The sequence below is a fragment of the Erythrolamprus reginae genome, chromosome 8, assembly GCF_031021105.1.
Source record: "Erythrolamprus reginae isolate rEryReg1 chromosome 8, rEryReg1.hap1, whole genome shotgun sequence".
NCBI classification, from domain to species: Eukaryota; Metazoa; Chordata; class Lepidosauria; order Squamata; family Dipsadidae; genus Erythrolamprus; species Erythrolamprus reginae.
In genome coordinates, this window is record NC_091957.1 from 15,433,758 (window position 1) to 15,461,591 (window position 27,834).

Below are 27,834 nucleotides of genomic sequence, written 5' to 3' on the forward strand. Positions count from 1 at the left end.
TATAAGCACCTAAAATAAAGAATTTTCAGTCCGGATCAGGGAGACCCGGGAACAGAACTTTGGTGACCTTTTTTTCCCCAGCAAAAAATAACACCCCCCCCCCCCAAAAAAAAAAAATTCTCATAGAGAGAACCCCTGACATGATGCAAAGCCATGAAATTTCAAGTTTCAGATATGCAGGGAAAATTTTTTACAGGGTCTCAAGACACCAGAGTAGGGAAGGTAAAAGGTAAAACAAGGCAGGTGAGATCAAAAATCAGCCTTTAGCAGGCTGTGGAAGTACTCTATTGCCACCTGGTGGTCACTCTTGGCAGTGGGGGGGGAGAGAGAACAAGAGAGAGCGAGGAGAGATAGTTAAATGGATGGATGGATGGATGGATGGATGGATGGATGGATGGATGGATAGATAGATAGATACAGTGGTAAAGGGATACAGTGAGAGAGAAAGTAGATGGATGGATGGATGGATAGACAGAGTGATAGATAAAGGGACAGAAATACAGTGAGAGAGAAAAGATAGATGGATGGATGGATAGATAGATACTGATACAGGGATACAGTGAGAGAGAGTAGATAGATGGATGGATGGATAGACAGAGTGATAGATAGAGTGACAGAGAAATACAGCGAGAGAGAGAGAGAGAAGAGATGGATGGATGGATGGATAGATCCTGATAAAGGGATACAGTGAGAGAGAGTAGATAGATGGATAGATGGACAGAGTGATAGATAGAATGATAAAGGGACAGAGAAATACAGTGTGTGTGAGAGAAAAGATAGATGGATGGACAGACAAATAGAGTGATAGATGAAGGGAGACAGACATAGAGTGAGAGAGAAAGAGAAGATAGATAGATGGATAGATAGAGTGATAGATAAAGGAAGAGATACAGTGAGAGAGAAAAGATAGATGGATGGATAGATACAGTGATAAAGGGAGCGAGCGAGGGATACAGTGAATGAGTGAGAGACAGAGACAGAGAGGCAGTAGAGGCATATATCTATAAGACAAATTGGGGGTCCATGGGGGGGGTGTCTGGGCGTGGCCCCTCCCCCTACTGGTAGAATCCAAGGCAATTCAGGGGGCCGAAACTATCAGACAAAAGTCTCAAATCCTTTCAAGGCCTGGGGGATGGGGGGAGGAGAACCTGGAACCGCCAGTAGAGAGTTCGAACCGCTGCACCGGCCGTGAGAAGCCGCTCTCCTCCCGCGGAGTCCTCAGGTTACGACCCTCACGGGGGTCCTCAATACCCCCCCCCCCACACAGAAACCCCCTGTTCTTCCCACGGTTGTAAGTCGAGGACGGCCGTAGACGTGATGCCCCCCGAGCCCTCCCTTCCAAGGGGCCCCTCCAGTTGCACCGCCACATCTGGCGCCCCCCTCCATGCAAACGCGCCCCCCCCGCCTTCCCCGCTCGGCCGGGAGGGATGCGATGCAGGCGGGCACGCACGTCCGCCCCCCCCCTCCGGTTTCCCCGTTGCCATGGCGACCGCCCGGGTCAGGCCTGGCACTTTCTCCCCTCCTCCTCCTCCTTCACCCCCCCGGGTGAGTCCCAGGCGTGGGGAGGGGGGGAGGCGGGCGGCTGCCATTGGCGGGGCCCCGCACGTGACGGCCGCTGGAATGAGCCCGGGCAGCGCTCCGCTTTGCGGCGGGGGCCGGTCGGGGCGACGGGCCAGCAGCGGGGCAGGTAAGGCCCGTGGGGGGGGGGGCGGTCGGGGGGTCATTGCCCAGGCGGTCGGGGGAGGTAGGGCACTCCCGGCCCCATCACCCTCTCCACGGGCTGCAGCGGGCAGAGAGGTTGCCGCCGCCGCCGCCGCCGCCGCCGCTTCTTCCCTGCTGGGGACTCCCGCTCCCATCAGCCGCGGCCCGCCCGCGGGAAGGGATGATGGGAGAGGAGACGCCGCCTCTGCGCAAGCCCTTCAGCGCCGGCATGAGAGGCTTCTTCCCCGTCCCTAATAAGGGGGTGGGGGGAGAGGATGATGGTTGTGGAGGTCCGGAAGGCAGAGCAGCCAGAAGCATGGAACTCGGTGGGGTGGGGACAAGAGCGCTTCCCTCCTCTGCAAAGGAAGACTGCTCTTGGCTGTGGAGGCTCTCCATGCAAGGCAGCCCTGGGCATCGGTGGAGGGGGGGGGTCCCGAATCTCCAGTCCCGGATTTTAGGCAGTGGGGGAGTCGGGAGGAGGGTCTGAACCTGAAACACACACACCCTGCAGGTTAATAGATGCCTGTGGCCCTTTCCCACCTTTTGGCATTTGGGGCTAGACTCTGCCTGGCCCTGGAGGATCCACCCTGCCTTCCCAAGTCCTCAGCTCAGCAAAATCAGAGGAGAATCTCGAATTCTTCTTTTGCCTGCTCCCCAAGTGTGGCCGACTACAATACCCAGAGTTCCCTGTAGCTGGGAATCAGGGAAGCTGTGGTCTCAAAGTCCTTGGAGCGGGTCAAGGAGGGGATCACTCCTCTCAGTCCCTTCCTTCCTTTCTCTTTCTCTTCGATGCCTTTCCTGCACACTATGTCTTGTGGCGGGCCGTTCCGCTGACGAACGGGCCGCCAACAGGGTCCCTTTCCTGCCACGTGGCTGAAGGACGCGTTCGTTCTTAAGCGGAGACCCTACCCACTTCTCTCTGTGTGCGTGTTTAGTGGCTAACCAGAAACCGAGAGTTTGCCTCTGTTGTGCGTTGTGTATTTGTTTCAAAATGAGACAACCGACCAAGCGACTGGAAAGTCCCTCTTTCGGAGTTCCTGGGGTGTGTGTGTGTGTGTGTGTGCTGGAACAGCCACTCATTCTCAGCCTCACTGTCCCGTCTCCATCCATCTGCACTTGACTGCCAGCCTCCCCAACCCAGAGAGATTGGGACTACATATCCCAGGATTCTCAGCCACCTGGGGGATGGTGGGATTCCTCGGGGGTGGTGTCCAACCTTGGCAACTCTAATACTTGGGGACTTCAACTCCCAGAATCCCCCAGCCAGTCAACCAACCAGCCGTGTTGCCTTTTGCTCCCACTCTAGACAGTGGAGAGATTGCAGAAGAAGGGACGAAAAGAGAGTAAGTAGGCAGACAAGAGGGGTACAGGCCAAAAGGAAGGAAGAGGTTACTGCCAGGGAATTCTGGGAGTTGAAGTTCACAGGTCTTCAAGTTTTTGTATTTGTAAAATAAAAGGAATGATAATAATGTTTAAGCACATAAAGAAGATAATATAATTTAAATTCTTAATAATAACCTTTTTTCTCCTTGTATTGCTATTGTTATAATTAGATTTAAGGCAGATATGAACAAATTTTTTTTTCCCTTGTATAAAGAGAAGTAAATTTGGAACTTTCCTGGTAAAGAGTAGTTATATTAAAATGAGGTTTAAAAAACATGAATTATTATTATTATTATTATTATTATTATTATTATTATTATTATTATTTATTAGATTTGTATGCCGCCCCTCTCCGTAGACTCGGGGCGGCTCACAGCAATAATAAAAACAATCTAATATTTAAAAATATCTTTAAAACCCTTATTTAAAAACAAGACATACACACAAACAAACATACCATACATAAATTATATAGGCCTGGGGGAGATATCTCAATTCCCCCATGCCTGATGGCAGAGGTGGATTTTAAGGAGTTTACGAAAGGCAAGGAGGGTGGGGGCAATCCTAATCTCCAGGGGGAGCTGGTTCTAGAGGGTCGGGGCCGCCACAGAGAAGGCTCTTCCCCTGGGTCCCGCCAGACAACATTGTTTAGTCGACGGGACCCAGAGAAGGTCAACTCTGTGGGATCTAACTGGTCGCTGGGATTCGTGCGGCAGAAGGCGGTCTCGGAGATATTCGGGTCCGATGCCATGAAGGGCTTTATAGGTCATAACCAACACTTTGAATTGTGACCGGAAATTGATCGGCAACCAATGCAGACTGTGGAGTGTTGGTGTGACATGGGCATACCTAGGGAAGCCCATGATTGCTCTCGCAGCTGCATTCTGCATGATCTGAAGTTTCCCAACACTCTTCAAAGGTAGCCCCATGTAGAGAGCGTTACAGTAGTCGAACCTCGAGGTGATGAGGGCATGAGTGACTGTGAGCAGATAGGGCCGCAACTGGTGCACCAGGCGAACCTGGGCAAACGTCCCCCTCGGCACAGCTGAAAGATGTTTCTCTAATGTGAGCTGTGGATCGAGCAGGACACCCAAGTGGCGGACCCTCTCTGAGGGGGTCAGTAACTCCCCCCCACAGGGTAATCGACGGACAGATGAAATTGAATGAGATGTAAGAATATAAGAAATGGACTGAAGCCCTAGCAGGGGTAGGTAACGTTGGCTCCTCTATGACGTGTGGACTTCAACTCCCAGAATTCCTGAACTAGTATGATTGGCTCAGGAACTCTGGGAGTTGAAGTCCACAAGTCATAGAAGAGCCAACGTTGCCTGTCCCAGCCCTATGGCATACTTTTAGTAGAAAAAAGCCCAATACCCAAGGGAAATTTTGACAGCTAAGAACATTTTGAACCCGAATGAGAACAGAAAACAATCTTTGAAATCCCGATGACAAAATTAGAAAAGGAGGCAGCACAAGATAAATGATGTTTACAAAAAAAAACACCAGATAAATAATTAAGAATTTGGCAATTGATATTACATTGTATTGTATTCTAATTTGAAGGTATATGAATTTGTATTTTTGTAAGATGTGGAGGAAAAAATAAATAAAAAGTTTATACCCCCCAAAAGTTGGACCCCTCTGTGCTCCACATATTGGTTTGGAACCAAACATCAAAAAACGAGGTATAATAAGTAAAGAATAAAAAGAAACAAATAGCAAAACCAAAATTTACATTTTGAAATAGACACAAATAGAGAAACAGATGCAAACAAAGAGGTTTCAGGCCCGTTTAAAAAAAACCAAAAGGTCATACAATTGTGTGTCTCTTTGTTTGCCTTCACACAAGATGAGCTTGGGAGAAAGGTGATAAAATAAAGCAGACCATCCTCGCTTAATGACGGTAAGTGGGGCTGGTGACTCCATCGCTAAGCGATACGCTTGCAAAGCACACAACTTCAGATTTGACTTTGGTTGTGAGAGCCCCGCTTGCCCTTATTTGTCGCCCTGCGGCCTTGTGATCCCCTTATTCCTGCAGGCAGTCCTCGACTTACAGCGGGTTCGTTCAGGGATGGTTTGAAGTTGCAACGGAAAAAAGTAGAACTAGGGCCACTTTTCGCACTGCAGCAACTTAACAACGGCGGTGAGTGGCTTAAGAACCGCAGCAAGAAAGGTCGTAAAGTGGGACCAAACTTATTTATTTGGACTTCTATGCCACCCCTCTCCAGAAGGACTCTGGGGGTCTCACTTAACGACTGCCTTGCTTAGCAGCAGAAATTTGGAGCTCAAGGACGAACTGAACTGAACTGTAGCGGCCCTTGGGATTAAATCAAACGGAGATGAGATTGAGAGCGGGGGATTTTTAATTTTTTTCCAGATGCTTTCTCCCCCCCCCCAATTTATGGAGGGCTAATTACTCTCCGCCAAGGGACCACGACTAAGAACTCTGCGGCGCCTGCAAGTCCAGTGCGTTGATGGCATGGCACCCACTTTGGGGACTGCGGGAAAAACCGAGTCCGGGAATTAGCGAGGCCTTTATAAATGTCTGGGTCTCTTTAATGGGAGGTATCTTCCTTATTGGAGTTGCAAATTAGCCCCCCCCATCTACCCAATCCCTGGCGACCCTCCGTGGCTGCTGCGTTGTGTTGTTGTTGCGCCAGTTTGTATCCTGTGGTCGGCTTGCCTTCTTTCTTCCCAAATTCTGCCTCTTATTTTATTTATTGGATTTGTATGCCGCCCCTCTCCGTAAACTCTCTTATGAGAGTTTTGGTTGGGAAAAGCAGATATTTATTGATTGATTGATTGATTGATTGGATTTGTATGCCGCCCCTCTCCATAGACTCGGGGTGGCTAACAACAGTGGTAAAAACAGCATGCGACAATCCAATACTAAAAAAGCTAAAAACCCTTATTTTATTTTCCCGGCTCTGGGAACTCACATCTTTCTCAACTTTGGCCTCTTGAGGAGTGGGGGGGGGGGGGGGAAGAACTTCAGATCCCAGAATCCCCCAGCAAGATGGGGAATTGTGGGATTTTGGGTTCAGCTGGAACGTCCCCTTGCAACGTAACTTAGGAACACGCTGAAATTAGGAGCGGCAAAATCTACTCCCCTCTATGGGTTCAGAGTCACCTGCTTTTTCATCCACTGCACGTGTGCAGAAGGTTAAAAAAAGAAAATGGCGGTGGGTGGGTGGGGCTTCACGCTGCCGTTGCTACCAGTTCTCCAAACCACTGGCAGCTGCCACTACTAGTACGCCCAAACTCCGTAGGTTCAAATCCCAGTAAGTGTCTGGCTAGCTAATGAGAGCAAAAGAGCTTGAAATAGATCTATAGTAGTCCTGCCTTCTTTTTCATTATCAGCAAAAATATATTACACACACACACACACACACACACGGTCTAGAAGTTAAAGCTACTGCCTTACAAGGCTGACTCCCCAGGTTCAAATCCCGGTAAAGAGTCTGGCTAGCTGATGAGGGCAAAAGAGATTGAAATAGATCTAGGGTAGTCCTTCCTTCCTTTTCATTATCAGCAAAAATACACCACACACACACATACAGGGGAGGGGGTTTAAAGCTTTTGCCTTACAAGGCTGACTCCCCAGGTTCAAATCTCGGTAAGGGTCTGGCTAGCTGACGAGAGCAAAATAAGCTTGAAATAAATCTACACATCTCTCTTTCTTTTCATTATCAGCAAAAATATGATACACACATACACACACAAACACACACATGTGGTCTAGAGGTTAAAGCTACTGACTTAAGGGTCTGGCTAGCTGATGAGAGCGAAATAAACTTGAAATAAATCTACACATCTCCCTTCCTTTTCATGGTCAACAGAAATATTTTATACACACACACGTATGTATATGTTTCCCCCTTTTATGTCCAGCGGTGTTTTTATCCGTGTCCTTCGGATGTAAACAAAGGCAGGAGACGCAGCATCTGGCTTGGATCAGGGCGCTACCATCCATTTCCCCCCCCCCCCCATGTTTAATCATCATTAAATTGCGGGAGCAGCTGGCCCAGGGCTGTCTGGCAAAGGAGAGACGAACGGAGTGCATTTAGTAATATATATTTTGCAAAATTGACGCGTGTCTCATTTGCTTGCCTGTGAAGGGAACTCAGGACCACAGTGCCCCCCCCCAAAAAAATTCCATTGCTACACGTGACGGTTATTAAGTGAGTTTTGCCCCGTTTTACAACCCGCGGTCGTTAAATTAGTCACACGCGGAATCTGCCTTCCCCGTCGGCTTTGCTCAGTGGAAGGCGATGAGGTCGCAAAAGGGGATCGCCTGTCCCACACTGTCACCATCGCAAATGTGAAGCATTTGCCAATCGTCTGGATTTTGATCACATGACCACGGTCATAAGTGTGGAAAAAATGGTCATAAGTCACTTTTTCCAGTCCAGTTTCAGGTCAGGCACCTATAATAATGGAGGGTTAGGCCTAGTTGGCTCTTCTATGAGGTGTGGACTTCAACTCCCAGAATTCCTGAGCTAGCCTGATTGGCTCAGGAACTCTGGGAGTTGAAGTCCACGTGTCCTAGAAGAGCCAACTTGGCCTACCCCTAGACTAGAAAACCTCCAAGGTCCCTTCCAGCCCTAAGATTCTATGATCTTGGGCAGGGATTTGGACTGGAAGACCTCAAGGTCCCTTCCAGCCCTAGGATTCTATGATCTTGGGCAGTGGGCTGGATTAGGCTAGGGCAGGGGTAGACCAAGTTAGCTCTTCTATGAGGTGTGGACTTCAACTCCCAGAATTCCTGAGCTAGCATGATTGGCTCAGGAATTCTGGGAGTTGAAGTCCACAAGAAGAGACATCTTGGCCTCCCCCTGCTCTAAAGTAACAATATTTACCCTCTCAGGCAGTCCTCAAACTTACAACCGTTCAGACTTCACCACGATGCCGAAGAAAGCAAGTTACAATCAGTCCTCACACTTAATGGCCATCACAACGTCCCCTTGATGGCAATTCGGGAAACCGGTGTCGATTTGCCACAGCCGTGGGCTCCCCTGATCCCTTTTTGCGACCTTAATGTCTCTCTTAATGACCGGGCCCCAAAAATGCTGCCAACAACCAACTTAACGGCAGTCTTGCTTAGCGGCAGGATGTCTGAGTCCCAATTGTGGTCGTAATTTGAGGACTTAGTCCTATTGCGGTTGGCAGGCACAACGTCATCCTGTTCTTTAAAGCCTTTTTTGTTTTAAAGAAAGGGTTTTTTTTCCTTAAGTGTGTGCGTGTGTGTCCTATGCCTCTTCAAGCCCCCCAGCCTCAATTCTCCGGAGGGGTGAGAATTGGGGGTCCGCTGTTTAGGGGAGACAGGGGTGTTAAGATGGAATGCAAGATAGGATGAAAAGATGGAAAATATTTTTGCTTCTGCACATGAGTGCCACAGATGATAAAAAAGATCCTGGTATCTGTTGACACGTCCAACATTTCATGCTCTTATCCTTCAACAGTGGAACAGCCTGCCACCAGAAGTTGTGAATGCCCCAACACTGCAATTTTTAAGCAGATGTTGGATAACCATCTGTCTGAAGTAGTGTAGGGACTAGAAGACCTCCAAGGTCCCTTCCAACTCTGTTGTTGTTGTTGTTGTTATCATTTTAGCAATTCTTTCTGGTGACATGGGCCATCTGTAAAACATTTTATATAGATTTTCTTTAAAAGCAGTTGAAATGGTCCTTTTGTCATTCCTTTTCCAGAGCTTTTTCCCATTTATGCCACTCATATTTAAGTTTTGTGCCCATTTTAACCGTAGTGTCTTTTACAAAAAATATTTTTGGATTAAAATTCAGACATGGTTTGGAAAAAAAAAAGTTAAAACAAAAATTGGAATTGAAAGCTGGAATATTTCTGTTAGGTATTTTGCCAGATTAAAAAAAAAATCTATTAAATCCACTTTTATCAATTGACATCCGGCTGTGCCCCTCCCCCCTGCCATCTTCCCTGAAATGGCTAATTGATATGCTAATGAACCCGCTGGAAATCAGCGGAAGGACCAGATCAATATGGGGAGATTCCCCTCCGGCCAGTGACCAGTGAGTGGACTCCTTAAAATGAAGCCATTAGGGGAGAGAAATGGGCTGGCCTGGGGAGGGGAGGGGGCCCTGAGTGCTTCCTACTCCAGGGGTTGAATTAATAGGGGGGGAATGAAATCCATCTCAAGGTTGCTAGGCCTGCCCCCTCCCCAAAACTTTGAAAAATATTCCGGCTGCCACAGAGGCATTGCTGGGTGCGTATTTATTTCTGCAAGATGGAGGCTGCTGCATGTGTGAATTTGTTCAAAATTGTCTGCAGGGTCTTTTGCTGGGTCAGGGGGTTGGACTAGAAGACCTCCCGGGTCCCTTCCAACTCTGGGGTTCTGTTATTTCTGCTATTCTATCATTCCGTTATTGGGTTGTTCTGTTATTCTGTTGCTCTGTCCTTCTATTGTTCTGCTATTTCTGCCAGCCTTTTATTTTGTCGTTCAGTATTTCTAATATTCTGCTCTTCCTTTATTCTGTCAATCTGCCATTTGGTTGTTCTGTCATTCTGTTCTGTTGCTCTGCTATTCTTGTATTCTATCATTCTCTCGTTCTGTCAATTTGCCATTCTATTGTTCTGTCATTTTGCTATTGTATCATCCAGTCGCTCTGCTAATTTCTTATTCTGGCATATTGTTGTTCTGTTATTCTGTTACTCAGTCGTTCTATTCTTCCGCTATTTCTGTCAGTCTCTTATTCTGTTGTTCTGTCGTTCTGTCATTCTATCTTTCTACTATTCTGCTGCTCTGTTATTCTGTCAATCTGCAGTTCCGTTGTTCTGTCGTTCTGCTGTTGTGTTGTTCAGTCGCTCTGTTCTGTTGTTCTGCTATTCTTTTATTCTATCATTCTCTTGTTCTGTCAATCTGCCAGTCTATTGTTCTGCTGTTCTGTCGTTTTGCTAGTGTATCATACTGCTGCTCTGCTATTTTCTTATTCTGTCATACTGTTCTTCCAATATTCTGTTACTCGGTCGTTCTATTGTTCTGCTATTTCTTGCAGTCCCTTATTCTGTTGTTCTGTCGTTCCGTCATTCTACTATTCTGCTACTCTGTTATTCTGTCAATCTGCCGTTCCGTTGTTCTGTCGTTCTGCTTTTCACTTTTTCTATCATTCTGTTATTTGTCATTCTGTTATTCTGTCACTCTGCCATTCTGTTATTCTGTCGTTTTGCTACTGTATCATTCAGTCGCTCTGCTATTTTCTTATTTTGTCATTCTGCCGTTCTGTTATTCTGTTACTCTGTTGTTCTATTGTTCTGCTATTTCTATCAGCCTGTAATTCTGTTGTTCTGCTATTCTGTTGTTCTGTCATTCGACTATTCTGCTATTCTGTTATTCTGTCAATCTGCCGTTCCGTTGTTCTGTCGTTCTGCTGTTCTCTTATTCTATCATTCTGTTATTCTGTCGTTCTGTCAATCTGCCATTCCGTCGTTCTGTCATGTTGCTATTGTGTCATTTATTTGTTCTGCTATTCTGTTATTCTTCTGTTAATTGATCTGCGAAGGTGCCCATTTTGGCTGGGCTTCCAAGGGACCCCCCCCCCCCCGGTGCCTGCCAAGGACGTTTTGTGGGTGGGGGTCCCCCTCCCCCCTCCCCCAATATTCCCCACCCCTGCCTTCCTTCCTTTCCTTCTCCTCCAGGTGGGCTGAAAATCCCCCTCTTGGTCTCTGGCAACAATGCCTCCACTGAGGCTGCTTGGCTGACCCGCCGTGATTAAAAAAAGGGGGGGAAGAGAAGACCCCCCTCCAAAGGCTATTTGCATGAAATACGGCAGGCAAAAAAGGGGGCCGGCCCTGATTGGCCGTTGCTAGGAAATGCCATAATCATCAGGAAATTACTTCCCACCCGCCTTTCTTTCCCCGTTATCTATTTGCTGGCTGGGGCTGAGCGGAACAAAGGCTTGGGGGGGGGGGCTGAGATGAGCCCTTGAAGCAGACCCCCTCCCCAAAAAGGCGCCTGTGCACAGCCTCCCCAGCATCCTTGTGGGGGGGGCGTGTCTGTGTGTGCGGCTGCTGGAATTTGGGAAGGAGGAGGGGGTCCAAATGGGGGGTGCGTGATGCCCCCGGAGCCCCCTTTAGCAGGGGTGCAAAACTGAGGGGCATTGCCTGGGGAGGGGGATGAACGGGGGTCTTGCAGGCACCCCTGTCAACTACACCTGCCTCCTGCAAATGGCCGGGTCCTGAAGGTAAGGAGCAAACAGGTGCTGGAGGGTGGGTGCATTGGGCAGCAGGACAGGTGAGACCCCCCCCTACTCTCTTTTCCATAACTGTCCTTATAGCAATGAGGAGTGGGAGGCCTGTGGTATTTTCTGGATGGGGTGGACTTGCTTTTTTTTTGTTTTTGTTTTATAAGAAAATGATTTTATCTAATCGGGTTGTCAAGTTTCTAGTCCTCCAAGCCGGAAGAGTAGATGTTGTGGGGATGGCAGAGGGCTTGAAAGTGACATTTAAAGGGGTGGGGAAAGGAACGCCTAGGTCTCCAATGACCAGGTCGTACTGCTTAGGGAGGAAAAGTGATGGCTGGCGTGGGAAGAGCCAGGTTCGAATCCTCCCATCGGCACCATCCAACATGGGGCCGGTCCCTATAAGCATGTCCCAAAGAGGTGGGGTGGGGGGGGAGAAAACTCTGTATCTGAGCATTTGTGGAAGGGACAACCTCACCATTGTGGGCACACGTGTGTGTGTTTGTGTGTTTGTGTTCACTGTGGATCAAGCATCCCCTTGGTAGTGGGAAGCCTAGAAATGCTGTGGGTCTGCAACGGGGCTTCCTTCCTGGGCAGCATCCATGGGGCTGCTGTTGTAAGTCAGACAGGGCAGGATTCGAACTTGGCATTGAAACCCTGATTTTTTTTTTAAAAAAAATCCCCCTTCTTCCTCTTTTCCGCAGGGTCTGCTTGGCGGTGACTCCTCACGGGCCGCCCTGCGTGGTCACCATGGAGAATGAGCAGGTCCAGACTCCGCCAACGCTCAGCAACCCGGGGGCCACAAGCACCACCACCAGCACAGCCCCCAGCAGCAGCAGTGGTGGTAGCGGGCGGCAGGCGGGGGCCCCCATCTCTGTCTACAGCGGGATGCCCGACCGGCAGACCGTCCAGGTGAGGGGTCAGCAGCCGGGCCCGGGATGGGCGCACGGGGAGCAAATTTCCCACCAGTGGGACTGACCACCTTACGAGAGGATCAGACTAGGTGACCTTTGAGGTCCAAATGGGCAATTTCCCTAAAATACAATTTCTGCGCGCTCTTCAACTATCGGGCAGGATTAGTCCGCTTAAATTTACATTATTACACATTCATAAACATAATCAACTTACAACCGCATCATTTAATTTATAGTAAAAGTGTAAAAAAAAATTCACCATAATAATTCTCAGTGTCATGCCTTCACTTTCCCTGAAGTGTTAGGGGGGTATTCAGCAAGACTTAGTAGATATGAATGGATGATTTATATTTTAATTTTATTTTATTTGTTTGTACAATACACAATCCATATTGAAGAGAATAGACATGTAGTAATATATATAGAAACATAGAAACACAGAAGACTGACGGCAGAAAAAGACCTCATGGTCCATCTAGTCTGCCCTTATACTATTTCCTGTATTTTATCTTACAATGGATATATGTTTATCCCAGGCATGTTTAAATTCAGTTACTGTGGATTTACCAACCACGTCTGCTAGAAGTTTGTTCCAAGGATCTACTACTCTTTCAGTAAAATAATATTTTCTCATGTTGCCTTTGATCATTCCCCCAACTAACTTCAGATTGTGCCCCCTTGTTCTTGTGTTCACTTTCCTATTAAAAACACTTCCCTCCTGAACCTTATTTAACCCTTTAACATATTTAAATGTTTCGATCATGTCCCCCCTTTTCCTTCTGTCCTCCAGACTAGATAGATTGAGTTCATGAAGTCTTTCCTGATACGTTTTATGCTTAAGACCTTCCACCGTTCTTGTAGCCCGTCTTTGGACCCGTTCAATTTTGTCAATATCTTTTTGTAGGTGAGGACTCCAGAACTGAACACAGTACTCTAAATGTGGTCTCACCAATATTTCTCAAATAAAGAAAAGGATAGAAAAAAAGATATAAAAATAGAGGAGAAGATATATATATCAGCTCCCCCCAGAGATTAGAACTACCCCCACCCTCCTTGCCTTTCGCAAACTTTTGAAAACTCATCTATGTCGCCAGGCATGGAGGAATTGATATATCCTTAGCTGTCTTTGATTTTATGGATGGTGTGTTTGGGCTGTATGACTGTTTTAATAGGTTTTTTTTTTTAAAAAAAGACTGTTTTAGCATTGGATTTGTATATGATGTTTTATTGTTGTGAGCCGCTCCGAGTCCTCGGAGAGGGGCGGCATACAAATCTAATAAATTATTATTATTATGTCAATACAACACAGCAAACGAGATCACTATGCTGGATTTCGTATTTCATCACCAGTCGGGCGCTTCCCAAGCACCTAGGACTGCGTGATGTAGTGGCGAATTACGTTTGCCGATCCCAGTAAAGCGGCCTTTTGCAACTGACAGATGGAGATTTTGTCAATTCCAATGGTTTTCAAATGTCCGCTGAGATCCTTTGGCCCTGCGCCCAGCGTGCCAAGTACCACTGGGACCACTTTCACTGGCTTATGCCAGAGTCGTTGCAGCTCGATTTTTAGATCTTCATATTTCACTAATTTCTCTAGCTGCTTCTCCTCAATTCTGCTGTCCCCTGGGATTGCGATGTCGATGATCCATACTTTCTTATTATTATTATTATTATTATTATTATTATTATTATTATTATATGAAAGGGAGAAAAGATATATGAGAGAAAGGAGAGACAATTGGACAGGGGACGAAAGGCACACTGGTACACTTATGTACGCCCCTGTTTAGGATTACTCTCTGGAACCAACTCCCCCCCGGAGAACTGCCCCTACTCTTCCTGCCTTCTGTAAACTCCTCAAAACCCACCTTTGCCGTCAGGCGTGGGGAAACTAAACATCTCCCCCTGGGCACGTTTAATTTATACATGGTATGCTTGTGTGTGTGTCTGTTAGTATATGGGGTTTTTTAAATCTTGAAATATTTTAATTAATTGGATTATTTATGATTTGTTTTACACTTGTTGTGAGCCGCCCCGAGTCTTCGGAGAGGGGCGGCATACAAATCCAAATAATAAATAATAAATAAATAAATAAATAAATAAATAAATAAGTAATATTGTTTTTTTCTTTTCTTCTTTGTGTTAATGGGGTTTTTTTGTTAAAAAAGGGCAATGAAGCTAGAATAAGGATTTAGAGATGTATATGAATAAATAGGGATAAATGAAAATTAGCACTGTTAGAGTTCTCTTTGGCCCAAATGTATTAGAGGAGTAAAAGTTGATTAGATGTATTAGCCGGCCCGAGTTTGCGGAGAGGGGCGGCATATAAATCCAATAAACCTAACCTAACCAGTGGCCTTGCAAATGTGAACAAGGATGTTGGAAAATGTTATATTTGATTTTTTCAGGTGATAAAAGAAAAGGAGGTAGCACAAGTGGGAGGATAAATACCAAAAGTAATTGGATAATTATTGTATTGTAATGCAGGGGGAAGGTATATGATATTGAACATGTCTTTGAGTGGAGAAAATTAAAAAAATTAAAAATTTAAAAATCGGACAGGATTAGAGGGGTTTCCCTTTGCCACACACACCCCTCCATCACCCGCCCCCTTCTGAAGGGGGCTTTTTTGGGGTCTCGCAGACCCCTCCCCCAATTAATATAGATTCGTTTTGGGGGCCGGAGAGTCAGTGGGGAAGGGAAGAAAAGGCGGGCTGAAAGTGGGGGAGATTTCACCAGGAAGCATTTATTGATGGGGGTGGGGGAGTGGAGGGGGTGGGATTTGAATCAAGGTGAGAAAGTTAGAAATCTGTCTGGTGGGGCTAGACTAGATGACCTCCAGGGGTCCCTGTGACCGATCTGGAATCTTTGAGTCAATATCGCCCTCTTGTGGCCCTTTGTGGCCTTGCTGGCCACTCGTGTTGACAAACCCAGCGACTAATGAACCATGCAGATAACCTTCATTAATTAAATAACCTTTATTAATTAAGAAGCTGCCTGGGTGACCTTATGACCTGTATTTCCATTATCTCTATACAAGTCACATATTTAAAAAAAAATATAACATGACTTATTTTCATTTTCTCTAGAAATCTCTCTATTATACACTACTCAAAAAAATAAAGGGATCATATATATAATATATACCATATTATAATAGCATTTGTACCCACCACCCACTACATATATATATATATATAAAATATACGCTGCTCAAAAAAAAATAAAGGGAACACTTAAACAAGACAATATAATTCCAAGTAAATCAAACTTCTGTGAAATCAAACTGTCCATTTAGGAAGCAACACTGATTGACAGTCAATTTAACCTGCTGTTTGTACAAAGTTTCAACTTTGTACAGAACAAAGTATTCAGTGAGAACATTTCATTCATTCAGATCTAGGATGTGTTCTTTGAGTGTTCCCTTTATTTTTTAAAGCAGTATAGAATAGAATAGAATAGAATAGAACAGAATAGAATAGAATATAGGATAGCATAGAATTCTTTATTGGCCAAGTGTGATTGGATACACATCACAAGGAATTTGCCTTGGTGCGTATGCTCTCAGTGGACATTAAAAAAATATACATTTGTCAAGAATCACGATGTACAACACTTAATGATTGTCATAGGGGTCAAAGAAACAATGAAGAAAGAATCAATATTTATAAAAATCTTAAGGATACAAGCAATAAGTTACAGTCATACAGTCCTAAGTGGGAGGAGATGGGTGATAGGAATGATGGGGGAAAAGCTTATAGTAATAGTAGTGCAGACTTAGTGAACAGTTTGACAGTGTGGAGGGAATGATTTGTTTAGCAGAGTGATGGCGTTCAGGGAAAAAACTGTCCTTGTGTCTAGTTGTCTCTGTGTGCAGAGCTCTGTAGCGACGATTTGAGGGTTGGAGTTGAAACCGTTTGTGTCCAGGATGCGAGGGGTCAGTCAGTATTTTCACAGTTTATCATGTTTATATTAAACTTTTCTATTTATATGAGTCCTCTTTCTGAACAAGCTTCCTGGTTAGAAACAACCCTGCATGCAGCTTGTAACATTGTTAGCTTGGTGCAAACAACAAACGGTGACCGAGGTTATTGTTGCTGTTAGTTGCAAAGTTGTAGTCCGACCCATCGCGACCCCATGGACCACGTCCCTCCAGGCCTTCCTCTGCTGCCCCCTCCCCCCCGGAGTCCATTGAAGCTCACTGCTGGCTCCTCCAGGGTCTCCCTCCCTCCCTCCCTCCCTCCAGCCGCCTCCTCCTCCTCCTTTTCGCCTCCTTCGTTCCCACGCTCAGTCTCTTCTCCTCCGGCCAGTCCTCCCTTCCTCACTAGGTGGTCAAAGTCTGTGAGTTCCTTCTTCAGGATCTGGTGGCCTTCCAAAGAGCATCCAGGGGGGAATCTCCTCCGCGACCGAGTGGTTGGGCCGCCTTGCAGTCCGAGGGAACTGTGGGGGTCTTCTCCTGCCAGTGCCAGGGTTCCAAGCCCTCCGTCCTTCGACGCTCGGCCTTCCTTACGGTCCAACTCTCACAGCCACCCGTTGCAACTGGGAGAACCACAGCCCTGACTAGACCCACTTTTCTTGGTGGGGGGGGGGGCGGTGTCTCTGCTTTTTGGATTAGACAAAGTTGACTCAGCCTTCCGTCCTTCCGAGGTCGGTCAAATGAGGACCCAGATTGTTGGGGGCAAGAGGCTGACTCTCTGTAAACTGCTGGAAAAGCATTAGGAAGTGGTGTATATGTCTAAATGCTATTGCTATTCCTTCCGATCTTCCTTCCTTCCTTCCTTCCTTCCTTCCTTCCATCCTTCCTTCCTTCTTTCTTCCTTCCTTCCATCCTTCCCAGGTGGGTCAAATGAGGACCCAGTTTGTTGGGAGCAAGAGGCTGACTCTCTGTAAACTGCGTAGAGAGGGCTGGGAAAGCATTAGGAAGTGGTGTATATGTCTAGATGCTATTGCTATTCCTTCCTTCCTTCCTTCCTTCCTTCTTTCCCTCCTTCCTCCTTTCCTTTCCTTTCCTCCCTCCTTCCCTATTACAATAAACTTAAGACCTTCCTTCCTTCCTTTCCTCCCTCCCTTCCAAAGTTGGTAAAATGAGGAGCCATGGAAGTGCCACACCCATTTGAAGAGATGAAGAACTGCATAAGTTCCTAGTCCTGGTTGGTGTGGGTTTTTTTTTTTTTTTAAAGAAGTGCCTAAATTGGAGAGAATGTTCAAAGGATTTGCCATTTTGTCGCACACCGACAAAAATGTTTGTGGAAAAATCCCCTTGGAAAGTTTTTTGGCCGGTGGCCCCCAAATCCCTCCAGCCACCCGAAGGCACCAAATGCTAAATCTTCAGGCCGCACAAAAGGGTCCTTCCTTTACCCTCCCCTCCCCCTCAGCCTGTAGGACTACAATTACCATTATCCTCCAGCAGGAAGGAGGGGGAGAATATGGGAAGGATGGAAAATGTAGGTGGAACCCCCCCCCCCCCATTGATAGCAGTGGAGGGAGGGAAACCCAGACAAAGTTTTGCAAAGGGGGGAGGGGAGGGGTGGGCTTTGTGTGTCTGTGGGTGTGTTTGTGGGTGCGTGGGTGTGTTTTCAAGGAGCTGTCAGGGGAACTGCTTTCTGATGCAGAAAGTTTATTCCAGGACGGCAACTCCTCCTTCCCCGGGGACCAAACCTTTGCCCCTCCCTCCTTCTCCCCTCCCCCCAAGGCTTAATCCTGCCCGGGAAATCTCAGTAGATCCCCATCCGAAGGAGGACAAAGGATCTCGGCCTCAAAGGACCAGAGCGAGCGGAGGTATTTTATTTGTTCCTCTCCTGAAGCGGTTTTAAGTCCAAGATACTCACAATCTCGGTTTCTCTTTGCAGTGTGGGAACGGTGTTGTCGGGTTGTGTTGTTTGGGATGCTTTTCATGCTGTGTGGTGGGTGGTGGAGGAATCCAGCTGCTTCGTCCTCCGGGAGATCTCCGGAGTTCGCAAGGGCTGTTTTCCCATTCAGGTTTCGGTTGAATCAGGCTTTGTAATTACTGTGGGGCTTTTCGATGGAGAATGAGTCCCCGGCTCACGCCCCCTGGGTGTGCACAATACACAAAACCCGAAGCCACAAGCTCAGCCGGGGACCTCTGCAAGCACGCTGCCACCACCACAAACCTACACAAACTTGCTGAGGTTTTGTACCACCGTCCTTCGCTGATTGGGTTACACATCACACCAAGCGTGCTTTGGGACGGAGGCAAGCCTTGTACACTGGCGGGTGCACGGTGATTTTGTGATTGTGTCTCTAAGTTTTCTGCTTTTATAGTGTGTGTGCATCTTTGTGTGTGTGTTTGTGCTTAGAAACATAGAAACATAGAAGTCTGACGGCAGAAAAAGACCTCATGGTCCATCTAGTCTGCCCTTATACTATTTTCTGTATTTTATCTTAGGATGGATATATGTTTATCCCAGGCATGTTTAAATTCAGTTACTGTGGATTTATCTACCACGTCTGCTGGAAGTTTGTTCCAAGGATCTACTACTCTTTCAGTAAAATAATATTTTCTCATGTTGCTTTTGATCTTTCCCCCAACTAACTTCAGATTGTGTCCCCTTGTTCTTGTGCTCACTTTCCTATTAAAACACTTCCCCCCTGGACCTTATTTAACCCTTTAATATATTTAAATGTTTCGATCATGTCCACCCTTTTCCTTCTGTCCTCCAGACTATACAGATTGAGCTCATTAAGTCTTTCCTGATACGTTTTATGCTTTGAATGGAAGTTCAAAAAAAATCCCGGCTGGTCCTCAACTTACGACCACAATAGAACCCCAATTTTCTACGGTTGAGCGAGACAGTTTCTAAGTGAGAGCTCCCCCCCCCTTTTACAAACTTTCTCAGTTTATAACTTAGTAACCTGTTTGTGAAGCGAATCTGGACTCGGTTTGTCACAAAAGTGGATCGCGGTGATCGTCTAAAGTCCATTCCAGTTGCCAAGGGTCTGGCTCTCAATCACGTGACCATGGTGTGTGTGTGTGTGTGTGTGTGTGTGTTGTAACAGTTGTAAGTGTGAAAAATCCTCCTTTTTCCCGGCCCCGTCGTATCTTGGAATGGTCCCTAAACGAACGGTTATAAAATCGAGGGCGGCTCGTATCTTCTGATCTGTCGGATTTTCCTTCCCCAAATTGTTTAAGCATGATTAGTTTCAAAGGGTGGGGGGGGAATCAAATTAAAAAACCAGGAGGGGGGGCTTTCCTGCCATCGAGGGAGTCCAATCCGTGTTGTCCAATCCCTGGAAGAATTTGTGGAAACCAAATACACAACAGTTGTTTAAGTAGCCCCGCTGGATTCGTTTTGGATTCTTTGACGGGCGGGTGAGAATGTCAGGGGGATGATTGATGACTCTTTTTGAAAGCTCCCCCAGGACCCCTTGCAAAGCCCCTGCCTACAAGGTCAAAGCATTAAGACCCTCATTGAGGCTGGTTAACCTTTGATCTGACCCCCCCTCCTCTCTCTCCTTCCCCCCTCCTTGATGGGGAGGGGGTGAGGAAGCGGTAAGATATTTAGATAGCGCAATCCTTTATGAAAATCCCCCTTTCCTGCCTGGGACTTTATCTAACTTTCCTTGCAAACCTCTTTAGAAAATGCACCAGATTTGCCAAGGGTTGTGTGTCGGAACACAGCTGGACTTTATCAGAGTCTTTTTGTAAGCATAGAAACCTAGAAGATTGAAAAGACCTCCTGGTCCACCTAGTCTGCCCTTCTAAACTATTTCCTGTAGTTTATCTGAGGATGGATCTAGGTTTATCCCAGGCATGTTTACATTCAGTTCCTGTGGTTTGACCAACCACGCCTACTGGAAGTTTGTTCCAAGCATCTACTACTCTTTCGGTCAAATAATATTTTCTCACGTGGCTTCTGATCTTTCCCCCAACTCACCTCAGATTGTGCCCCTTTGTCCTTGTGTTCACTTTCCTATATAAAAACTCTTCCCTCCTGAACCTTATTGAACCCTTTCACATATTTAGCATCTTCATAAAACACACACAATTGTGTGGCTGGACTTTATCTGAGGGTTGTTTTTTTTTTTTTAATGGAAAGGTCCTTTGCAAAATGCACAAGATTTTCCAAAAGGTTGTGTGGTTGAAAATACCTGAACTGTCTCTTGAGTTTCTTTATAAGTCTGTTTGCCTTTTTTGAACCCTGAAATAAGTGCTTGGTCTTATCTATCCATCTACCCCCTTCCTTCCTTCCTTCCTTTCAGGGAAGGAAGGAAGGAAGGAAGGGTGACAGATGGATAGATAAGGCCAAGCTTGGTCTTATCTATCCATCTATCTCCTTCCTCCGTCCGTCCCTCCGTCCCTCCGTCCCTTTCTTCCTTCCTTCCCTGAAAAGAAGACCTCCTTATATTTTTTTGAACCCTGAAATAAGTGCTTGGTCTTATCTATCCATCTACCTCCTTCCTTCCTTCCTTCCCTTCCTGAAAATAAGGAAGGAAGGAAGGAAGGAAGGAAGGGTGACAGATGGATAGATAAGGCCAAGCATGGTCTTATCTATCCATCTATCTCCTTCCTCCCTCCCTCCCTTCCTTCCCTGAAAAGAAGACCCTCCTTATATTTTTTTGAACCCTGAAATAAGTGCTTGGCCTTATCTATCCATCTGTCACCCTTCCTTCCTTCCTTCCTTCCTTCCTTCCTTCCCTCCCTCCCTCCCTGAAAATAAGGAAGGAAGGAAGGAAGGAAGGGTGACAGATGGATAGATAAGGCCAAGCTTGGTCTTATCTATCCATCTATCTCCTTCCTCCATCCCTCCCTCCCTCCCTCCCTCCCTTCCCTGAAAAGAAGACCCTCCTTATATTTTTTTGAACCCTGAAATAAGTGCTTGGTCTTATCTATCCATCTACCTCCTTCCTTCCTTCCTTCCTTCCATCCTTCCATCCTTATTTTCAGGGAGGGAAGGAAGGAAGGAAGGAAGGAAGGAAGGAAGGAAGGAAGGAAGGAAGGGTGACAGATGGATAGATAAGGCCAAGCATGGTCTTATCTATCCATCTATCTCCTCCCTCCCTCCCTGAAAAGAAGACCCTCCTTATATTTTTTTGAACCCTGAAACAAGCCCTTGGCCTTACTGCCATGCACTCAAAAGCCCAATTGGACCTTACTATCAGGGGAGGCCTTATTTTAGAAGGCAATTCTGAGAATTCCAGGGTGGAGAACAAGCTTTGGCAGGTTTCTTCCCATGCCTGGGGGGGTGAGGGAGGCGCCTTCTCTTCCTCTGTTTGCAAAGGTCTTTTATTCTTCTTCTCCTTCTTCCTTCCTTCCTTCCTGGGCAGGTGATCCAACAGGCTTTGCACCGCCAACCGAACACAGCCGCCCAATACCTGCAACAGATGTATGCTGCCCAGCAACAGCATCTGATGCTCCAGACGGCGGCCCTCCAGCAGCAGCACCTGGGGAACAGCCAGCTGCAGAGCCTGGCCGCCATCCAACAGGTGTCTGGCTCCCGGGGGGGGGGAGGCCGCCCCAAAAAGGCCGGGACCCCCATCTGTGGGGAGGGGGGCAGGGAAGAGAAGGGGGGGAACAGGGGGTTGCCTCTGGGCACTCCCCACCCCCTCCGAAAAGAAAATATTAGTTTACTAGATATACAAAATAATGAAAAATTGTTGTCTAGCAATTAACTGTGGACAATTTACGATTTAGGTAACATGATTGAAATTAATAAGAATAAGATTAAGATTTAGGTAACAATATAATATACCAATGTAAAATTAGTAGGCCGATTGAAAAAAAAAAGCTGTAACAATAATGTCAACAGGTCGGTTGGCAAAGATGTAAGTTGTTGAGTGGTTTAAGATTTGATATACAACTGTAATCATGAACGATGATATCTATATGTCAGTATAAGTTGTATTCTGTTTCTAGCTTTGTCTCTGTTTATTTTATGGTATTTGTTTTTTTCTTAATGTAAATAATGAATAAATATTATTTTTTTAAGGAATGGAAATGTGAATTTATATCACATTTGATTTCGTTTTTGTTATGGTCTTTTTTTCTGTGTGTTGGTGCTTTGTATTTTGGGTTTTCAATAATAAGTTAAATAATAATAATAAAAAGTTAAATAATAATAAAAAAAGTTAAATAATAATAATAATAAAAAGTTAAATAATAATAATAAGTTATATAATGATAATGATAATGATAATAATTTATTGTTGTGAGCCGCTCTGAGTCTTCGGAGAGAGGCGGCATACAAATTAATAATAATAATTATAATAATAATAATAATAATAATAATAATAATAATAATTTGTTGTTGTGAGCCACTCCAAGTCTTCGGAGAGGGGCAGCATACAAATCTAATTAATAATAATAATAATAATAATAATAATAATAATAATAACAATAATAATGATGATGATGATGATGTTCTGGGGTTGTGGGATGTGCCGCTTTAACACCGTGGGGGTTCCGCTCCCCCCTTTCCTCCCCCCTTTTTGCAGGCCAGCTTGGCGGCCAACCGGCAGGGCGTCTCCCCCTCCAACGGGGCCACGCAGACCCCCCCGCAGCAGCCCACGGTAAGATAACTTGAGTGTTCTGCCTCAGTTTCCTCCCTTGTGGTTGTCGTCATGGGGGGAGGCCCTCCCCTTTCCTTAGACGCGGCTGGGCTCATCGTTTCGCTTGTCTCTCCGTCCAGATCAACTTGGCCTCCTCCCCTGCAGCGGCCCAGCTCATCAACCGGGCGCAGAGTGCGAATTCTGCGGCTGCCACCGCCTCGGGCATCGCCCAGCAAGCCGTGCTTTTGGGCAACACCAGCAATCCGACTCTGAGTGCCAGCCAGGCGCAAATGTATCTCCGGGCGCAGATGGTAAGCGATGCTGCGTTGGGGGGGGGAGCTGCCCCCGGGGGGTCCCAGTTTGGCGGAAGGAGAGGAGGGGAGCCCTTCAATCTTCCTTCCCTGTTGCTTGTCAGAAAGTCATAGAAAAAGATCATGGGATCCAAGGGCAGGGAAACAGGTAGAACTGAGGAAGCTTCTTTGGATGCTAAGCGAAACATTTTCAAGGGGGAAAACAAACACACACACACACACACACAACGGTCCAGTTGCACTTCGAGATAATCGTGACCTGGATGGTTGAGAACCTCCATAGGCAAAACAATTTTCCCTTTTCCCAACATTCAATCTAGACTACCGCTCATTCTTTACACGTAGCGCTGCCCTTGAAGACACCGTTCTGAACTTCGCCTCTGTCTTCCCCAAATTGCATTATTGCAACGAGCTGGGGACGATGGGAACCATGATTCCCCCCACACCTATTGAACTGGGGGTTGGGTAGAGAGAGAGGTGGAAATCTGAGATTGACTGCCTTCGTTCAAAAGCCACACAATTTTGCTACACTGATTTATTATTATTATTATTATTATTATTATTATTATCATTATCATTATTATCATTATTATCATTATTAATTAGATTTGTATGCCGTCCTTCTCCGAAGATTCAGAGCGGCTCACAACAATTTATTATTATTATTATTATTATTATTATTATTATTATTATTATTATGTCAATACAACACAGCAAACGAGGTCACTATGCTGGATTTCGTATTTCATCACCAGTCGGGCGCTTCCCAAGCACCTAAGACTGAGTGATGTAATTATTATTATTTTTATTATTATTAAACTTTTTATTATTATTATTATTAAACTTTTTATTGAAAACCCAAAATACAAAGCACCAACACACAGAAAAAAGACCATAACAACAATGAAATCAACGAACTTGATATAAATTCACATTTCCATTCCTTAAAAAAATAATATTTATTATTTACATTAAGAAAAAAACAAATACCATAAAATGAACAGAGACAAAGCTAGAAACAGGACACATCTTATACTGACATATAGATATCATCGTTCATGATTGCAGTTATACTGTATATCAAATCTTAAACCACTCAACAACTTACACCTTTGCCAACCGACCTGTTGACATTATTGTTACAGATTTTTTTTTAATCAGCCTATTAATTTTACATTGGTATATTATATCGTTACCTAAATCTTAATCTTATTAATTTCAATCATGTTAAGAGGGGGCTGGACTAGAAGACCTCCGTGGTCCCTTCCAACTTATTTAACTTATTTGTAATCCAAGATCAATTAAGTCAGTGGGACGGTTTGCCTCTGGCAGTTGTGGGTTCTCCATCCTTGGAGGTCTCCAAGAAGAAGTGTCTGGGGGGAGGGGGTTGGTCTAGACAGCCTCCGGGGTGCCCCCCCCTCCGGAGCCCCCGTTTATTTATTTATTTATTTATTATTTATTTTATTAATCAGATTTGTATGCCGCCCCTCTCCGTAGACTCGGGGTGGCTAACAACAATAATAATACAATGTAAACAAATCTAATATTTAAGTTAATTTTTTTTTAAAAAACGTTGTCGTGTCTTTTTCTGTGTCTCGCTGGGCTTGGCTGGCTGGGATCCGCAACGGGGCCACCCTTTGCTGTGATTTTTCAGGCCCAGCAGACAAGTTTAATGCAAGTAGCTAGGAGCCTAGGCCGTGCTGTCCCTTTGTCCCCCCAGCTCATCTTCACCCCCACCGTCACCGCCGTCCAGCCCGAGGGGACCAGCGGCAGCAGCGGGCAGCCCCCTACCACCACCTCCGCACCCCAGGTAAGGGCAGGGGGGCTGGTCGGGAGCCCTGGGTCGAAGGCCACCATCTCCCTAGTTCAGTTATTTGTATTTGTATTTGTATTTATTAGATTTGTATACCGCCCCTCTCCGAAGACTCGGGGCGGCTAACAACAATATAAAAAGACAATGTAAACAAATCTAATATTAAAATAATCTTTAAAAAACCCCAATTTAAAGAACCAATCATACATTCAAGCATACCATGTATAAATTCTATAAGCCTAGGTGGAAAGGAAATTTCAATTCCCCCATACCTGACGACAGAGGTGGGTTTTAAGGAGCTTGCAAAAGGCAAGGAGGGTGGGGGCAACTCTGATATCTGGGGGGAGCTGGTTCCAGAGGGCTGGGGCCGCCACAGAGAAGGTTCTTCTCCTGGGTCCCGCCAAACGACATTGCTTAGTCAACGGGACCTGGACAAGGCCAACTCTGTGGGACCTAACCGGTCGCTGGGATTCGTGCGGCAGAAGGCAGTTCCGGAGATAGTCTGGGCCGATGCCATGAAGGGCTTTATAGGGCATAACCAACACTTAATTGTTGCCCTCCAGCTCCCTTTAAGACCTACTGTATTTTTCGGAAGGTTAAGACGCAACTTTTTCCTCCCTGAAAGAGGCGGATAATTTGGGTGCGTCTTATACTCTGAATGTTGCTTTTTTTCCCCCCCTTACCTTGCAGGCTCTTTCATTGTTTCTCTCTGCGAAGAATGTTTTCTAAGCTCTAAGTCTTTGTAGGGTTTTTTCCATTGCTCTAACTTGCTCTGAATAAGTTTGTTTCCAGCCCTAGCCAGGTGCTAACAATGTTCCCAGCTCTTACCGCCTTGCAAGCTCTTTCATTGTTACTCTCTGCGAAGAATGTTTTCCAAGCTCTAAGTCTTTGCAGGGTTTTTTCCATTGCTCTACTTGCTCAGACTGTTTCTTTCCGGGTGCTAACGATGTTCCCAGCTCTTACTGGCTTGCAAGCTCTTTCATTGTTACTCTCTACAAATAAAGTTTTTTTACTAACAATGTTCCCCCCGGCTCTTACCTTGCAGGCTTTTTATTGTTAGTCTCTGCAAAGAATGTTTCCCAAGACCAAAGTCTTTGCAGGGTTTTTTTCTATTGCTCTACTTGCTCGGAGTAAGTTTGTTTCCAGCCCTAACCAGGTGCTGACAATGTTCCCAGCTCTTACCGCCTTGCAAGCTCTTTCATTGTTACTCTCTGTGAATAATGTTTTTTTAAAGCACTAACCAGGGGATAAAATAATGTGCTGGCCAGATGAATACCTGGTAAGCAGATTCTTTTCCCTATTTTCCTCCCCAAAAACTAAGGTGCGTCTTATACTCCGAAAAACATGGTACCTTCCCGCAGTCGCTAAGCGAATCATTGCAGGCGTTAAGCGGGTCATGTGGTTATTAAGTGAATCTGGCCCCCCCCATTGATTTTGCTAAGCGGAATGGTGGTCAATCAAGGGTGGTTCGTATCCAGGAGCTTCTCTTGAGGCTGATATCCTCCGGTCTCCAGGTGCAGAACCCGGCCCTCCGGACGCCGCCAGTCACCAGCCAGGCCTCAGGCTCCATCACGGCTCAGCCAGGGCTACCTGCTGGGGCTCTCAAACCCACCCTGAATAATGGAGGCCATGCCCCCTCCTCCTCCCCGGCAGCTCAGATGAGGGGCTGCAAGGAAGGCGGGCATGAGGGCCCCCCGGAGCACCCAAGGAAAGGGGACATGGGCGGGGCAGGCAGCAGCGGCAGCAGCAACAACAACGGGACAGCAGCCGCCTTGGAGGGACGAGGCCCCAACCGGACAGGCCCCTCCACGCCCAACCCCTCCCTCATGGCCCCAGGTGAGTGCGCCCGAAGGGGGCCTGGCAGGTGGAAGGGAAGGGAGGGGGGTTCCCCGGGGTGGGGGTCTCCTTGTGGTTCCAGGTCCTTCCTTCCTTCCTTCCTCCCTCCCTCCCTCCCTCCTCTTTGGTTACGTCCTTCTTTCCTCCCTCCCTCCCTCCTTTCCTTCATTCCTTCCTTCCCCTTCCTTCTCTCCCACTCTCCTCTTTCTTTCCTTCCTTCCTTCTTTCCTTCCTTCCCTCTCCTTCCTTCCTTCTCTCCCTCCCTCCTTCCTTTTTTCTTTCTTCTTTCCTCCCTCCCTCCATTCCTGTTCCTTCTTTCCTTCTTTCCTTCCTTCCTTCCTTCTCTCCCTCCCTCCTCCCTCCCTCCTTCTTTCCTTCATTTCTTTCTCCTCTCCCTTCTCTTTCCCCTTCTTCTCTTTTGAGTTAAGTGACCAAAACGATGCTTCTGCTGAAAAGGAGGCAGGGAAAAGGGATGCTGGCAGTCACAGCAGCCTCTCCTTCTCCCCCGGGTGGGGGGGGGGGAAAGCTTCGATGAGGGGGAGAGTGACGGTCCTTCTCTGCTTCCTCCAGCCTTCCCTCCCACCCAGCCGCAGCCCCCGGCCAAGACCCTCCCGCACCAGTTTGTCATCCAGCAGCAGCTGCAGCCCAAACCCTCGCCCCACCTGCAAGCATTCCAGCCCCCGCCCGCCCCCCCAGCCCACCTGCCCCCCGTCCAGCAGAAGCCGAATGCCTTCAGCCACCCGTCGCCCCCACACCTACCCGGCCCACCTGCCCTGGGGCCACCACGCACAGACGGACGTCCCACAAGTTGTCCGAACCACAACGCAGCTCAGCACAAGTTCCAACACACGTCTGCCGTCATCCTCCAGCTACAGCCGCCCGTTGGGACGGTGAGTGCGTGGCAGGGCGATTTCTGGGCGGGGGGGTTTCTCCACCCTTGATTTCCAGGGAGTTGTCCTGCTTGGGGTCCAGTTTTGGGAAGTCCCCTTAAGGCCATCCAGCCCAGCCCCTGTTCCAAATTGGTGGATGGCTACCCCGGGTTCGTCCAGCCAGGGAAACTGCTCTGGGTCATCGGCCTTTGTAGCTCGAGGTTGAACTTGGTGGTCTCTGAGCTTGGCGGTTTTCTTACAGACGTTTCGTGGTCAAACTAGGTAACAGCG

General features: G+C 46.7%; 1 protein-coding gene across 3 annotated transcripts in view; it reads left to right on the forward strand.

Moving 5' to 3' along the window:
• The first annotated feature begins 1,604 nt into the window (after positions 1-1,604).
• The window catches only part of PHC2 (polyhomeotic homolog 2), a 52,008-nt gene continuing 25,778 nt past the window's right edge, over positions 1,605-27,834 (forward strand). For 2 of the 3 annotated variants that reach the window (XM_070758987.1, XM_070758988.1), the window contains exons 1-8: positions 1,605-1,687; positions 11,999-12,206; positions 21,494-21,652; positions 22,661-22,735; positions 22,855-23,025; positions 24,680-24,835; positions 26,353-26,674; positions 27,245-27,564. In XM_070758987.1, coding sequence (XP_070615088.1) covers positions 12,045-12,206; positions 21,494-21,652; positions 22,661-22,735; positions 22,855-23,025; positions 24,680-24,835; positions 26,353-26,674; positions 27,245-27,564 — 1,365 coding nt within the window. In that variant the 5' untranslated portion in view covers positions 1,605-1,687; positions 11,999-12,044. The remainder of the gene's footprint in view (positions 1,688-11,998; positions 12,207-21,493; positions 21,653-22,660; positions 22,736-22,854; positions 23,026-24,679; positions 24,836-26,352; positions 26,675-27,244; positions 27,565-27,834) is intronic. The other variant, XM_070758989.1, reaches the window with a different exon arrangement.